The sequence below is a fragment of the Hippopotamus amphibius genome, chromosome 11, assembly GCF_030028045.1.
Source record: "Hippopotamus amphibius kiboko isolate mHipAmp2 chromosome 11, mHipAmp2.hap2, whole genome shotgun sequence".
NCBI classification, from domain to species: Eukaryota; Metazoa; Chordata; class Mammalia; order Artiodactyla; family Hippopotamidae; genus Hippopotamus; species Hippopotamus amphibius.
Window position 1 is genome coordinate 98,701,220 of NC_080196.1, and position 13,211 is coordinate 98,714,430.

General features: G+C 47.4%; 1 protein-coding gene across 1 annotated transcript in view; it reads right to left on the reverse strand.

The window, feature by feature from the left end:
* Window positions 1-13,211, reverse strand: part of ALPK2 (alpha kinase 2) — an 80,342-nt gene that overhangs the window by 40,532 nt on the left and 26,599 nt on the right. Inside the window, exons 2-3 of the mRNA XM_057699255.1 lie at window positions 3,287-6,659; window positions 379-526 (exon numbers count right to left, since the gene is read on the reverse strand). Coding sequence (XP_057555238.1) covers window positions 379-526; window positions 3,287-6,659 — 3,521 coding nt within the window. The remainder of the gene's footprint in view (window positions 1-378; window positions 527-3,286; window positions 6,660-13,211) is intronic.

Genomic DNA, 13,211 nt, shown 5'->3' on the forward strand with positions numbered 1-13,211 from the left:
TTCTTAGCTTTGTTTGAGCTTTTTGTCAGGCTTTTATGAGAACAGCAAAATGCACAGGCATACAGAAGAGAGCTCTTTAATCTTGGGGCACAGAACCTCAGACTAGAAGATGGACAGGATTTCTAAAAATGTAATGAAAGGTGCATGCCTTCCTAAGGCCACCAGACTTGACGGTAGCCGAGGCAGGGCAAGAACACTTCACCATCCTCCCTGTCCAGGTATCTGTCCTTTTGTTACTTATTCTTCTTGGATACTTTGGGTGTGGAGTTTCTGCTTCAATCTTCCTTTTATACTTCCCATAATTTACTATTTTCCTTTAGAACCATGTTGTGAAATAAGCAACCAACAACTGAAAAGTAATCGGGGAGGATATCGCACCTTCTCTGCACTTGGATTATCGACTTTGAGTCTTTCATCCACCAGATAGTAGAATCTTCGTCAACCTCTGCAAACTGGCAGCTTAATTTTACATTTCCAGAGTGGTCAGGGAACATCTTGGCCTGGATCTTTCTCAGTAATACCGGAGCTGGAAACAAGAAACTTTTAGGTCAGTGTTCTTATGAGAATTGCAAAGAGCTTTAAGGTGGGCAAGAGACTTTCCCATTTTAATCACATTTAATTCTCACGACAATCCCAAGAGATAATTATTAACCTCCACTTATGGACGAGGAAATCTAGTGTCTGAGGGAAGATGTTGCTTTCCTAAACAGGTGAAAATGAACAAGTCCATCTAATAGAAAACTCCCACTTTTCATTACTTAAAATTCCTTGAGTGAGGTCTGCAATGCACATAGTGAAATTGAACTTGAGACTTAAAAAGAATGATGAGGGGGTGGGCATTGTAGATACCTAGTCTATAGGACCCGGGCCAAATAAAGATGCTTTTAGATGGTACCAGATGATCCAGGTCAAAATTAGGGCTGGGGGTTAGGAAGTAGAGTAAAACCTGGACTAGCCAAATAATGTGGCTAAGCCCCCAGGTGTAAAAGGCAACTCAGGTTTTTTGTTGAAGAATATTCATCCATCTTTCCCCTTGACCACAGTTGTCTTCGCAGAAGATATCTTAATGGGTGGTGGTGATGTCCAATATCAAGTCCATTAGCAAAAAAGAACTGTCTGCTTGAATGAAATAGGAGCAATAAAGAAAATTCCCAGGGGTTAGGCTGAGCTCTTTGAAGGTCATCTTTTCTTTTTGACATTAAAATAATGTTATTCAATTAAAATAAGTAATACATCCTGGGTCTTCTCTAACAAGCTTATAATGTTAATAAAACAAGCATATGTATTTTTTAAATTTTACCTAATTTTTAACTATGAAGTTTGAACATGTGGGCATTATGAAAACTTAAATTACTGCAGCCGTATCAACTCAATATTTTCTTGAGTTATGCAACTAATTCAATCTAACTTCCTTCTCATGGGTTTCTTTGGGTTTTTTTTAATTTTTTTTAAGCTTTTTATTGGAGTCACTTTTAAAATCAGGGACGAGAGCTCGGCGCACCGGGTAAATATGTCGTTACTCAGGGCAGCCACTGGGCAGCAGCATAGACAAGAGGAGGGTGGTTAACAGCCAGGTGGTGGGAATAATTAGGCAGGTAGCGAGGTTACTGGAAATGTGGTGTCGGTCTATTACACACCAAGTTCCATAATTACACAGCTTTGGTAACACGAAATGTTATATAACCCACAGCAAGCCGAAAGTCATCAAAACGGATGTTTTGTTTGCTCTGTTGCCTCAGATTCCACTACTGTGAAATCCTCAATATGCTAAATGTGCCTCCCAGCTCTTGGCAACAGACTTTGCTCAGATAACAGACTGTATCTAAAAGCTTATTTTCTTCCAAGAATGGGTGGCTTTTGGGTAACAAGTTCTTCAGTGAGAGAGTAGCTCAGGGTACTAACTATATTATGGGGAAAAGATTACATATACCAAGTCCTTATTGATGGCAAAACCCATTTCACATCATCTGGCCCTACTCGGCTACCTGTGCTAGGGGCTCTGGCCCATGGTGTCAACTCTTGGTCCAGAGTCTTGACCAAGCCTGCAGCCCCACCTGGGACATATTTCCTCAAGGGCCCTTCATGGGCGATTCACTGACACCTAAGTGTTCCTGAGGCTGCCAACCATGTCCACAACCTGTTGTAAATTTTGAAGACAGAAAAGTGGGGGAGGGAAATTCAGGGAAAGGCATAAAATGGGCAGCAGAACTAAATGAGGGTCTAGGATAGGAAGCTGTCTTGGTCAGGAGGTCTCGGGGCTTTGGGAAAGGACTTCTGTGTGGGGTGGAGGGGAAAGAAAAAAAAAGATGGAGCTAAAATGAAGATTGAGAGTGAAGCTAGATCTATCTTCTGTGTATATTCTGGCCAAGCGTTGAGGGCAAAGGACTGAGAAGTCCTCTGGTGACCGTAAAGCTTTGGTTGTACTAAGCTCTGAATGTTAAAAGACAGTTTACTCAGTTTGTTCTGTTTCTTCCAGAGTTACCCCTGACACTCCAACACACACGGTCCTAACTGCCTCCCCCCACCGAAGGCTGTGCTCTCTGTGGCTGCAGCCCTTCATGCCTGGGAAGGCTGAGCAGCTCCGGAGATCAAACCCTCCACCGGCACCTGGATGGCCCTTTCTCCCACGGAAACAGACAAGAATTCCAATATAAGATTTTCTCCCTCTGGGCTGAAACCGCTGGAGATCTCTTAAAACATGGTTTCATTCTCTTTAAGTGTTTTAAAACATATATACTAGAAACCTGGTTGGATACCTCCGACCTCTTTGGAGAGCAGTTTTGTTATTTAATCTTTCCTGCAGCAGGGGCTGTGGGCCCATCTGATGCGGTTTGGGAACACAGTAAAGGCTCAGGTCAGAGGAAGAGTCTCCCCTCAGGGTTAACGAGGCCGCGGCGTTTTGCCCCAGCTTGCACTGGCCCGTTACCTCTCTGCAGCCTCTTCTGACTTCTGCCAGGTTTCATGGGAAGAGAGGCTAAAAGCTGGGTTATGGGATGGAGTTTGGCACTGAACTGATTCCCCAAGCAAAGCAGAGCTGACCGCAGTCACCAGGGCTCTGAGCCTCAAGGGGTCTGAAACCTGGAACAGAGACCCGGGGGGACGTCAGACTCAAAGGGGAGGGCGAGGCCCACAGGCCTACATGCCCGGCCACAGGACACAGCCACAGCATCTGATACCTCCCCAGTGTGCACGCACCTTAACGGCAAGGGCTCAGGAGGACACATGAACTTGGCATCAGGTTAACAAACCCAAACTTTCATAATGATAGGAAGCAGCAGAGCCTCACCTCTTCCTTCGCTTTTGCAAGGTGGCCTTTGGGGGTCTTTTTTCTCATCTGTGCATGATACCGATGTTTCGAGTCTAGGACTCTTTTTAAGAAAGATTGAGTTCTTCCTGATGTTCTCTTTCTCTTCCAATCTCAGCCTCAGGGCAGCCACCCTGGACAGAATTTTCTTCTTTACTCCTTCAGTTAAGTGTCCACTTCCTGGGGTTTCTTGTTTCTCCTTGACCTCCTCTGACCCGGTCACTGCTGGAGGAGCCCCGGGGAGGCAGGCAGCTTGGGCCGCCATGGGACCAACCTTCTCCTCCCTTGACTTTTTCCCATGACCCAGGATGGAGCCCCGCTGGCAGGGGTCCTGTAGCATCTTAGGAACTTTCTCTGACGCACGTTCTCCGGAAACGAACGCCAGTGTCACTGCCGGGGAGACAGATGTGCTTGTGGGTTTGGTTTCCCCAACTGGGGGCGCCTCTATTTTATGTTCCTCAATTTTGTGGCTTCTTAAAAAGCCTGTGATGCTTCCTTCAAGAGATGAAGTAAAAGGCCCCCGAGTGAGACCACTAGAAGGCGGCACATGTTTCCCACACTCACTCTCAATAGCTCCCTTTTCCTTTGAGTCAGAAGATGCGTGTTGATGGTTTCTGGACTCTACTAAATCATTCTCAGGGAGGTCATGACTTTGACTTGTGGAGTTGTGAGTATCAACTCCAATAGACGCGAGAGTCATTCCTGCACCGCCAGAAAGAGGTAAAGTGGGGGAAACGAATTCTGCTTTGCTGTTTTCCCTTTGTTCAGGCTCCTCTAAGCGCCTCTCACTGCCTTCTTGTATTTGGCTTCTGCTGCATCCCCTTGGAATCGTTTCTCCACCTTCGACAGGACCCGGGACTGGCAAGATGGCAGACTGCATGTCCCTCTTTGCTTTGCCATGTTGACTTTGTCCTGCCTCCCCCCTCCCCCTGTCCCCTTGGTTTCGGTTGATGCTGTTTTCACGTGGAATGGTTTCTCCACTTTGCTCGGGGCACGGAACTTGCAAGATGGCAGGTTGGACTTCCACTCTCTGGCTCAAGTTTCCATCAGCCAGTTTACTCTCCACTCTGATGGCCCCCAGTGTGGATTCAGAAGGCTCTGGTATTTCTACCCTGGCCCACTCCACACTCATGTCATCAACGGGATCTACAGAGGACGCTAAGATTTTAGGGCTGGTCAGGAACTGTTTGAAGAAGGCAGGGCTCTCCACCTTGAGTTGGCTTTCCTCTTGTTTTTGACTCACACTGTTAACACATTCTTTCCTTCCAGTTCTGGAAGCCTCTGATAGCAAGTCTGTGACATGTAATTCCTTTTCATCGACAGGGTCCACAGATGACTCCAGGAGTCTGGGTTGGCTCAAATACTGGGAGGAAAGACAGCTCCAATTTGCGCGGCCAGCTTGGTCTTCACATTTGATTTCTCTGTCATTAGCAATCGCTGAGCCAGACTCAGCCTGAGGACTGCAGGCTGATGCCTCAGAGGGGTCCAGTTCAGACACGGCTGCATCTGCCTTTAGAACATCAGATGAAGCCCAGACCTTGTCAGGGATGAGACCAGCTTCGGACTCCTTGCACTTAGAATCTGTCAGTTGTCTCGGTGGCCAGGGTTCTGAAATGGAAGCCTCTAGGGTTATAATCTTCAGCTTTTTACCTGCTTCCCAATATCCAGAACTGCTCTCTTTAGGCTCCTGCAGAAGGATATTAGAGAGAGGGGGAATGTTGCTCAGAGCCTGACTGTCCTCGTTCACTGTAGATTCAGCCATCACAGACACACGAGTCCCCAAGCCCGAGCTCTGTCCTCTTTCCTCCCTGGAGTTGCCTGATGAGTGGTCCAAGGTCACCAGGTTTATTTCCCCTTGTACAACAGATATCGTGGGCAAACGTTCTTGGAAATTATCGTCAGGAGAACCCTGCTGGAGCCTCTGTGTTGTTTCACTTCCTTTTTCTTGGAAATTCTCTTCAAGGCTCCTCGTGTCTGCTCTGTCTATGGTCTGGCTCTTCTTTCCAGACTGGTTATAAATCTGAAGAGGGGAATTGCTACAGAAACCCTCTCCCTCTGGGAGCCGAGGAACGTGGATATAGATTCCTGGTCCACTGGGAGGCACTTTTGAAGCTAGCTCTTTTGAAGATTCAGTTGTGGAACCCTTTAAAATATGACCCAACTGTGCCCTGGAAGGAAGTTGAGAAATATTTTCATCTGGTGCCCGAGATTGGTCCTCCTCAGGGCCACCCGCACAGCTGTTCCCAGCAATTGAGACATGGAGGTATTTGGGTGGGTGGCCTCTGGTGGCAGCGGTAACAGTGGATGTGTCCCTACTCTCCCTGGTCACCTCAAAACACTCAAGAACAGAAGCAAATGTTGTTGGCTTCTCCCGAGGAAACTCTGCTGTTGAACCATGACTGGCCAGTGCATCTGCAGTATCCGGGGCACTGGTGCTGGAACTCTCGTCACTGCCTTCTTTAGACCACTCGAAAGAGTCACTCTCAGAAGATAGAGGCAGTCTTTCCTCGAGCCCTCTTGGGTAGCTGGGGCACAGCCCCTCCTGACCAGCCTGTACTACAGAGGCCAACGCGGAGGTGGAATTCACCTGAGCTAGATTTTCCCTGGTGGCAACTTTACTGGCTTTTTTGGAAGTGTTCCAGGTGAAAGTACTGATAAAAAGAGGGAACACGGCAGAGGGTCTCTCATTGCTGCTTCCGTATGTAGACTGCAGAGGCTCAGAACCTCGTGTTTGAAAAAGAACGTCCGGTGTCTTGCCATCGGGAGAGCATAAATCAGATACTTTGCTTTGACCTGCCAGCTCTAAGTCCATGGAGCACATTTCTTGAGGCAAATCTTTACCAACTGGGGCTCCAACAGGAGAGCCCACGGTATCACATGTTTCTTGGTCACCTGCTTCAAGACAGTCTCGTACACTCGCTGTTACTCTGTCCCTTGGCCCAGCGCACACAGTTTCCAGGGTGGGGACGGTATGTGTGACTTCAAGGGAAGCAACAGAGGGAGCCCGGGGCTCCCCAGGATCAGTGCTGTTCTCCTGGGGGAGGTGCGCTGACAGCCCACAGAGGGACATGTGTTCACTCCTGGCTCCTGGGATGCTCAGCTCATGCCCTAGGTCTGCCCAGGGATGTCCAGGTGTGTTGTCTTCTCCATCCTGGTTTTCATGCCGTGGGCCTTGGGTACAGCCTTCTACCTCCAGGTATTGGGCCAGTGATGCATTTTCCTTGTGGATCCCTCCTGAGTGGGGGAAGGACTCTGTTGTGGTCCCAGTAAAGGCAGACACCTCCCCAGGAGACTCTGAGAAAGCTGGCGTCTGGCTGAGAGAGATTTGCTCCCTGACTGTTTCCTGAATCTGTACCTAGAAGATGAAAAGTGATATTAATAGAATAGTTCTGGGAGATCCCACAATAGGGCACAACTGCAATCCCAGGAGTGTTAATCCTTGATGACTATGATATCAGACAATAAGGAATGATTGAGATCTAAACATTAATCCCCAAACTCTCTAGCTATTAGAGACGTCCTGAGTTAAAAAACTGTATGTGCCGGGGACCCCATTATAAGCAAAAGGCCTTCTGACAATCACTTAATATCTTCCCCCACTCTCTCAGGAAGATGGAAGTAAATTACATGTTAAATAAGTAATGTTAACTTTTTTGACCAAGTCACAAGAGCTGGTGTGAATCTTCCCGGAAGGAAACTTCACATAATCAAATATGCAGAGCTTGTAAAGTAGCAATCAGCAATCTTTGTCCCCCAAATAGGCCAGCTTGCTGGTTAATTACCAAAGAGGCATGTCCTCTGAACCCGCCTCTTATGAAGTAGTGGAGTTATGACTGGCCTTCAGCACTACCCATCATCTCCACCCCAGGAAGGTTATAAAATCTTGAAATGCCTCCCCCACTTTGACAGATGCCTGGTGGCAGGCAAACCACATTCACAAGAAGCAGGGGGTTCAGGACTGCTTAGGTTAGGGGGGAGAGAAAGACAGGAAAAGATAAAATGAGGAAGGGAGGGAGGACAGAATAAGCCTCACTTTGCGAGGAGTGAACCCAACACGGTACTGGCTATCCTTGATGTTGGATTTTGTTCAAGGAAGCAAACTCCAACTAAGTTCTTGTCTCTTTTTAGCTCATTGATTATTTCAAAACATCAGAATTATGCCCAGCCAAGGAGAAGGGAATTTCTGACTTTGGGCAAGCATCTCCATTATTATTTTTTTTTTTTAAAGACTTTATGGGGACCATTTTTAAAGTCTTTATTGAATTTGTTACAATATTGCTTCTGTTTTATGTTTTGGTTCTTTGGCCGTGAGGCATGGCATGTGGGATTTAGCTCCCCGACCAGGGATCACACCCACAACCCCTGCACTGGAAGGCGAATTCTTAACCACTGGACCTCCAGGGAAGTCCCAAGCACATCCATCTTTGCCCACAGGACTCCTGTTTTGAAGCAGCCCCATTCAACTGTGCAGGAATCGATGACTGGGCTTAAAGAGGGGAGGAGACAGTCTCTCCCCCAGCGCATGACAACCTAGAGCTGAAATATGTGCAGCTCCAGGGTCCCGACGCTTATTGCCAATCACACGTGAGAAGCAGTCAGTCTCTTTACACACCACCAGTGGGAAACAGGACCACAGCGTAACTGCACTTTTCCATACTCCCCATGGCTGGTAGCTGCCATCAGTGATTCACCTCTCCTTTTCTCCTGAAAGCTACCCTGATGCTCACTTTGCTCAGAGTCTGTTGGCATAAAAGTGCTAACTGAATAAGAAATTTAGCATGGTTTCCTGTGCTATGAACTCCTTGAGTGCTAGGACCATTCATCGATTCAAGTATTTATCGAGTACCTCCAATGTGCTAGAAAGTATCCCAGGTGATGGGATACAATACAGGCAAGATGTCCATCTGCAGGGAGCTTCCATTCTACATTGTTTAAGGCCTGGCAGGGGCTCCATAAACACTTGTTAAAAGAATCAGTAAATGAATGAACACCATCACCAGTTGAGTCAGATCTACACAACTTCACTCATTAAACGTCTTGATTTGAAAGGGCTTGGGCTTTCATCTGTTTGTCTTTGGGACAGCTCTCTCCCAAGAGTCTCCTAACCACAAGCAGAGACAATACTGGTTCACATCCTGGTGTTTCTAAAAAGAAGCACTCTACATATTTTCTATTGTATTAAAATGGAAGAGGGGAAAGAAATTTCTGGTAAACAAGCAAGGTTTTTCAAAGTGTCCAGGAGTTTAATGTGTTCATGGTTTCCCCTCTATGCCTGAACATCTATAACACTCAGAGAAAGTTTTTTGGGTTTTGTTGTTTTGTTTTACACAAGCGATAACACAAGTCTACTGAACTATTAAGCATAGAAAGCACGGGTAGCTTCCTGGTCATGATTTGAGATGCCTAGGGAGATTATCTGATTAAAAACACCACGACCCTCTCCTGAGCCTTCCTCCCCTGCACGAGTTTCCACTACCTCTGTCACCCCTTTATTTTAAGATCTTGCCATCATCACAGTATCAGTGCCAAACATTTATGAACTAGCTGTCATGTGTAGAATTCTCTGCCAGGTACTGGACAATTTTTTCCAAAGGCCTCCACTTAAAAAGCCACTATGTTACTTACTGGGACATTACCCACCCATCATTGCTAACTAGTGTATCAGAGTTACAGGCTGATAGCTAAGAGAATAACACCTGGAAAGGATGAAACATAGGACACGTAAGCTTTGATTAGGGTGGTCTGATCACTGTAATATATCATAACCATGGTGTCTCATGCCTTGACTTACAGAAGAGCCCTGTTCCTACTAAGGTATACTCATTCCTCCTCTACCTTTTAAAATAAAATCCTACTTTAAAAGCCTAGTGAAGCCCCACATGTAAAGAAATATGATGAATCCTTGACCACGTAAGATTCATCCGCTCGAGTATTTATTGAGCACCTACTGTATATCAAGCTGTTCTAAGGACTGGAGAAGCATCAGTGAACCGTAACAAAGACTGCTGGCCTTTTGTAAGTTAGATTCAAGCAACAGCCACACAGGTTGGTTCACTGCTGATATGAAACTCCAGGAAGTATGACCGTAACCAATGGGATTTTCTCAAAATGGAGCTTTTCACAGTCCAGTGCATACTTGCCGAGGCTCACACATTGGCCCCAAGGGCAGGGTCCTCAGAGGCCAACTCCCAGAGGAAGGGAAACCACAGGCTCACACCTTTAAAATGAGTCAGACCTTTCTCTCATGGGGAGATCTCTAAGTCATTATGAAAACTCCAGCAAATGATTCTCCTGCTGCTCAGCTAATTCTCAGCATGGGGTGAGTGCTGAGACTCGGGTGGCTTTGTCAGGTAGGAAAACTGTTCTCATTCAGGTGAGCAGGAGGAGGGCCTAGGGCTCTAATCAGAAACCCAGAGTGGTGTGTGGACTCAGGATGAGACACCTGGCTTCAGCTTAATCGCATATTTCATGCATGACCCCATGTAACCTCTTCAGCCTCTCTGACCCTCGGTCTCTTCCTCTAAGGCTAACCACACGCACATCAGCACTATTCCACCAAGTGCCTGGCACTCATCAACATTCATTTCCCTCGTTCTGTGAAGAGCCAGTAGTGGCTAAGGCAGAAAACAGAGCAACTCAAATGAGCAGAGCAGTGCTCTTTCTTTACGTCGGCTTTCTCATTTGATTGGTAAAATAAGTCTGGAATACGGATGCTAGCATCTCTTCTCTACTGATGAGGTCAATAGCCTGGGTCCAATCATGAAACAAAAACCACAGATTAGGTTAAATAAGGGAAGTTGAGTATAAAGGATTGTTAAGTGCATTAGAAGAGTAGCTGCGAGATATTGGGAAAGCCTAAGGTGCTCTATGGGAGGAAGAGTACCAAGCAGGGACCACTTGCAAGGGGTACAAACCTAGTTGGAGAAGGTGTAACTGGGCCACCAGGTAACAGAGACATTTGCCAGCTTGGCCAGGCCAGAGCTGGTCTGGAAGTGCTGGGCGAGCAACACACCACCCTTCTGTGTGTAGGCAGGGAGTCAGCAGTTAGCACCCAGGTGTACAGTGGGAGTCGGGGACCCCCAGGGGCAGAGGCTGAGGCCTTCAGAGGGGTGGGCTACGTGTGGTGGGGGTAGTGAGGAGGAACGACAGCCCTGTGTATGGGCCACGTGGGGGCTCGTGGAGGGAGTCTGGGTGTTGGTGCAGGCAGGAGGCCCTCAGAGCAGGCTGGCCATGCAGAGCTGCGCTTTCCAAGTAGAGAGGATCGTAGGGTGGTTGTCGCTAGGCCAAGGCTACAAGGCCTCAGATGGACCACGTTCTGGGCCCTGTGGCTGGGGCAGGCTCTACCGGATGACCACACAACCATGTCCCCAACCTCCAACCAGTGCTGAAAGTGACAAGCCTCTTCTTCCTGCACCCTCTGCTGAGGAAGCTTCACATCGTGCCTACTTTAAAGGAGAAATGAATGAAGTTCTGTTATCACCAAGCATGTACTGAAGGGTGCTTCCAGAACTCAGAGGCGGTAACCAAGAACTGGCACATGAGATCACTGATGTCAGGGGTTAGAAATCTCCACCTGTGTCCCACAGTCAATGGCAAAACTGGGATTTAAAGCCAAGTCTAGCTGGCTCTAAAGCTCTTTCCAACTCAGGTTTTTTAAACAAGTTAAAGCAAGGGAAGTTAAAGCAAATGCCAAAGGGCTGGGAACACCCCCTAATCTAAATCGAGAACTTCTGAGCTCCCGAGACACAGTGAGTGTGAGACTATAGTGGTCCTTGTTCCTTACTGCGTGACTATCAGCTTCCTCACAAGCTCTTAGGGCAGGACTTGTTATCCTTTGCTGAATTTTTAGAACCTTAGCACATAGTAGGGACTCCATTACTGAATAAACATGAATGAATACAAGCAGGGGGAAGGGTAGACCAAACATAGTAACACTTCCAAACCTGGTTTTGAGAGCAGGCTGAAGCTTGAAAACCTACACTCTGCTTGCACAACCATCTCCAACCCCATCTCTATCCAACATGCCTGCTTTTACAACCGCATTGTTTCTACCTGGCATTTCCAAGAGATTCTGCCTCCTACGTGTCTCCCGTGGAGCCCACGTAAGGTGTGTTGTCTCATCGCCCACCCTGTGATGTGCAGGGTTACCTTCATCATTAGTAGGAGTGTCCTGGATGCCAAGAAGAGCATGACACTCATTTGAGTAACTAACAATAGAAGGTGGTGTGAGATAAGATCCCTCTTCTCAGATGGCTTATAATCCAGCTGAAGAGACAAGGTGTACAGGGAAAAAATAGCAATTCTTGACAAGTTATGCTAATGGCCAAATGGATGGAGTTTAACAAACAGTGCTGCTCCAGGAGTGAAAGGAAGGTCACCACTGAATCCTCCTCTTCCACTTGATGGATAAGATTCCTGCAAAAACTAGAGGGTGCTCTCTTATGTATCAATTCTTAGGTAATTCTTGAACATTTCAGTGCAGTCTCGGGATGCTTTTCTGCTTAGAGTGGGCAGATGTGGTAGATGCTACTGGTCGACTATCTCAACAGCATCCTCAACCCCCTTTCTCCCTTGCCACCTCCAACTAAAGGTTGGAAAACCATGTACCCTCCCAGCCTCCTGCATAGCTAGAAAGGGCCAAGGGGTCAGTTCTGGCTGATAATGTAAGAGGAATTCCACTAAGGAACTTCCAGGGAAGTTTTGCTTTCCTTATATAAAAGGCACAGACACGGTAGGTACCTTGCCTACCACCACCCCCTTCCTTCTTCCTGTGATGAAGATGTGATGCCTGGTGCTGTAGCAATCACCTTGCAGTCATGAGGCAACCAACATGAGACTAAAGAGCCAACCCACTATGGCTAGTGGAGCAGAAAGGATGGACTTGGGAACTGGCAGGCATCCTCGAGCCACTGGATCAAACAGCAAGGCCTTCGACCCCCAGACTTCTTGTGAAGGGAACAAGAGGAGTCCTTATGCTTCAGGCCACTGGTAGTTGGTTATTCTGTTAATGGCAGCTCAAAGCTTTCCTAATGGATGCTAGAGGAAAGGATATGGCTCAAGGAAGGAGGAAAAGGCACATGAGGTTCACCTGGAGCCCTTCGGCAGGCGCTGGGCAGCTTTAGGCAGAGGATTAGTTTGAAGGACAGTGTCACAAAGGGTACCGGGTGTGGCTCCTAGACAGGGTGCTGGGGAGCTGGTCAAAATGCCAGGGGATCAATAGGGCCTGGGGCAAGGTGAACTTGAAGAGGGGGAGGGAGGACAGGGAAATGTGAGAAGATGGATCAAAGGAGAGGCCATGGTTCTAAAGGCCACATTCAACCGCCCAGAGCCAGGGGAGTTAAGCTCCTCAGCTCACGGCTTCAGCTGGGCATTCTCACCATAGGCCACCATGTTCTCCTGTGGGACAATTTCCTAACTCCTGTTTCTTTTTAGATGTTCTTTGAATGTTCTTTATCTGGGCTAGATACAAATAGCACCATGTCTTTCAACGGTTGTCTACACATCAATTTCCCCCTGGGGTTCCAGGAAACTTTAAATGGGAGCTTGCCCACTCTCCAGCCATCCAGGGCTGGCTGCAGCCTCGCCCACTGGCTAACCTTTCCTAAGTATCTGCTGAGCCCTCACTACAGGGCCCAGCGTCATTTGGTCATTTGTCATTCGATAGATCAAATCCATACCACCTGGGGCTGCGAAACTGAAAATAGCCCGGTCTCCAGCCAAAGAAAGCTTAAAGGCAAACTAGAATATTTCAAGAACTTGAGTTTATTTTTAGGAGTTGCTGGGATGCCCAAAAAGGAGCTTCACTTAAGGCTTTGAATGTTAAGAGAACACAAAGTGGAGGACACGCATCTAAAAATCCCCAATCCTGGGAATTCCCTGGCGGTCCGGCGGTTACAACTCCGTGCTT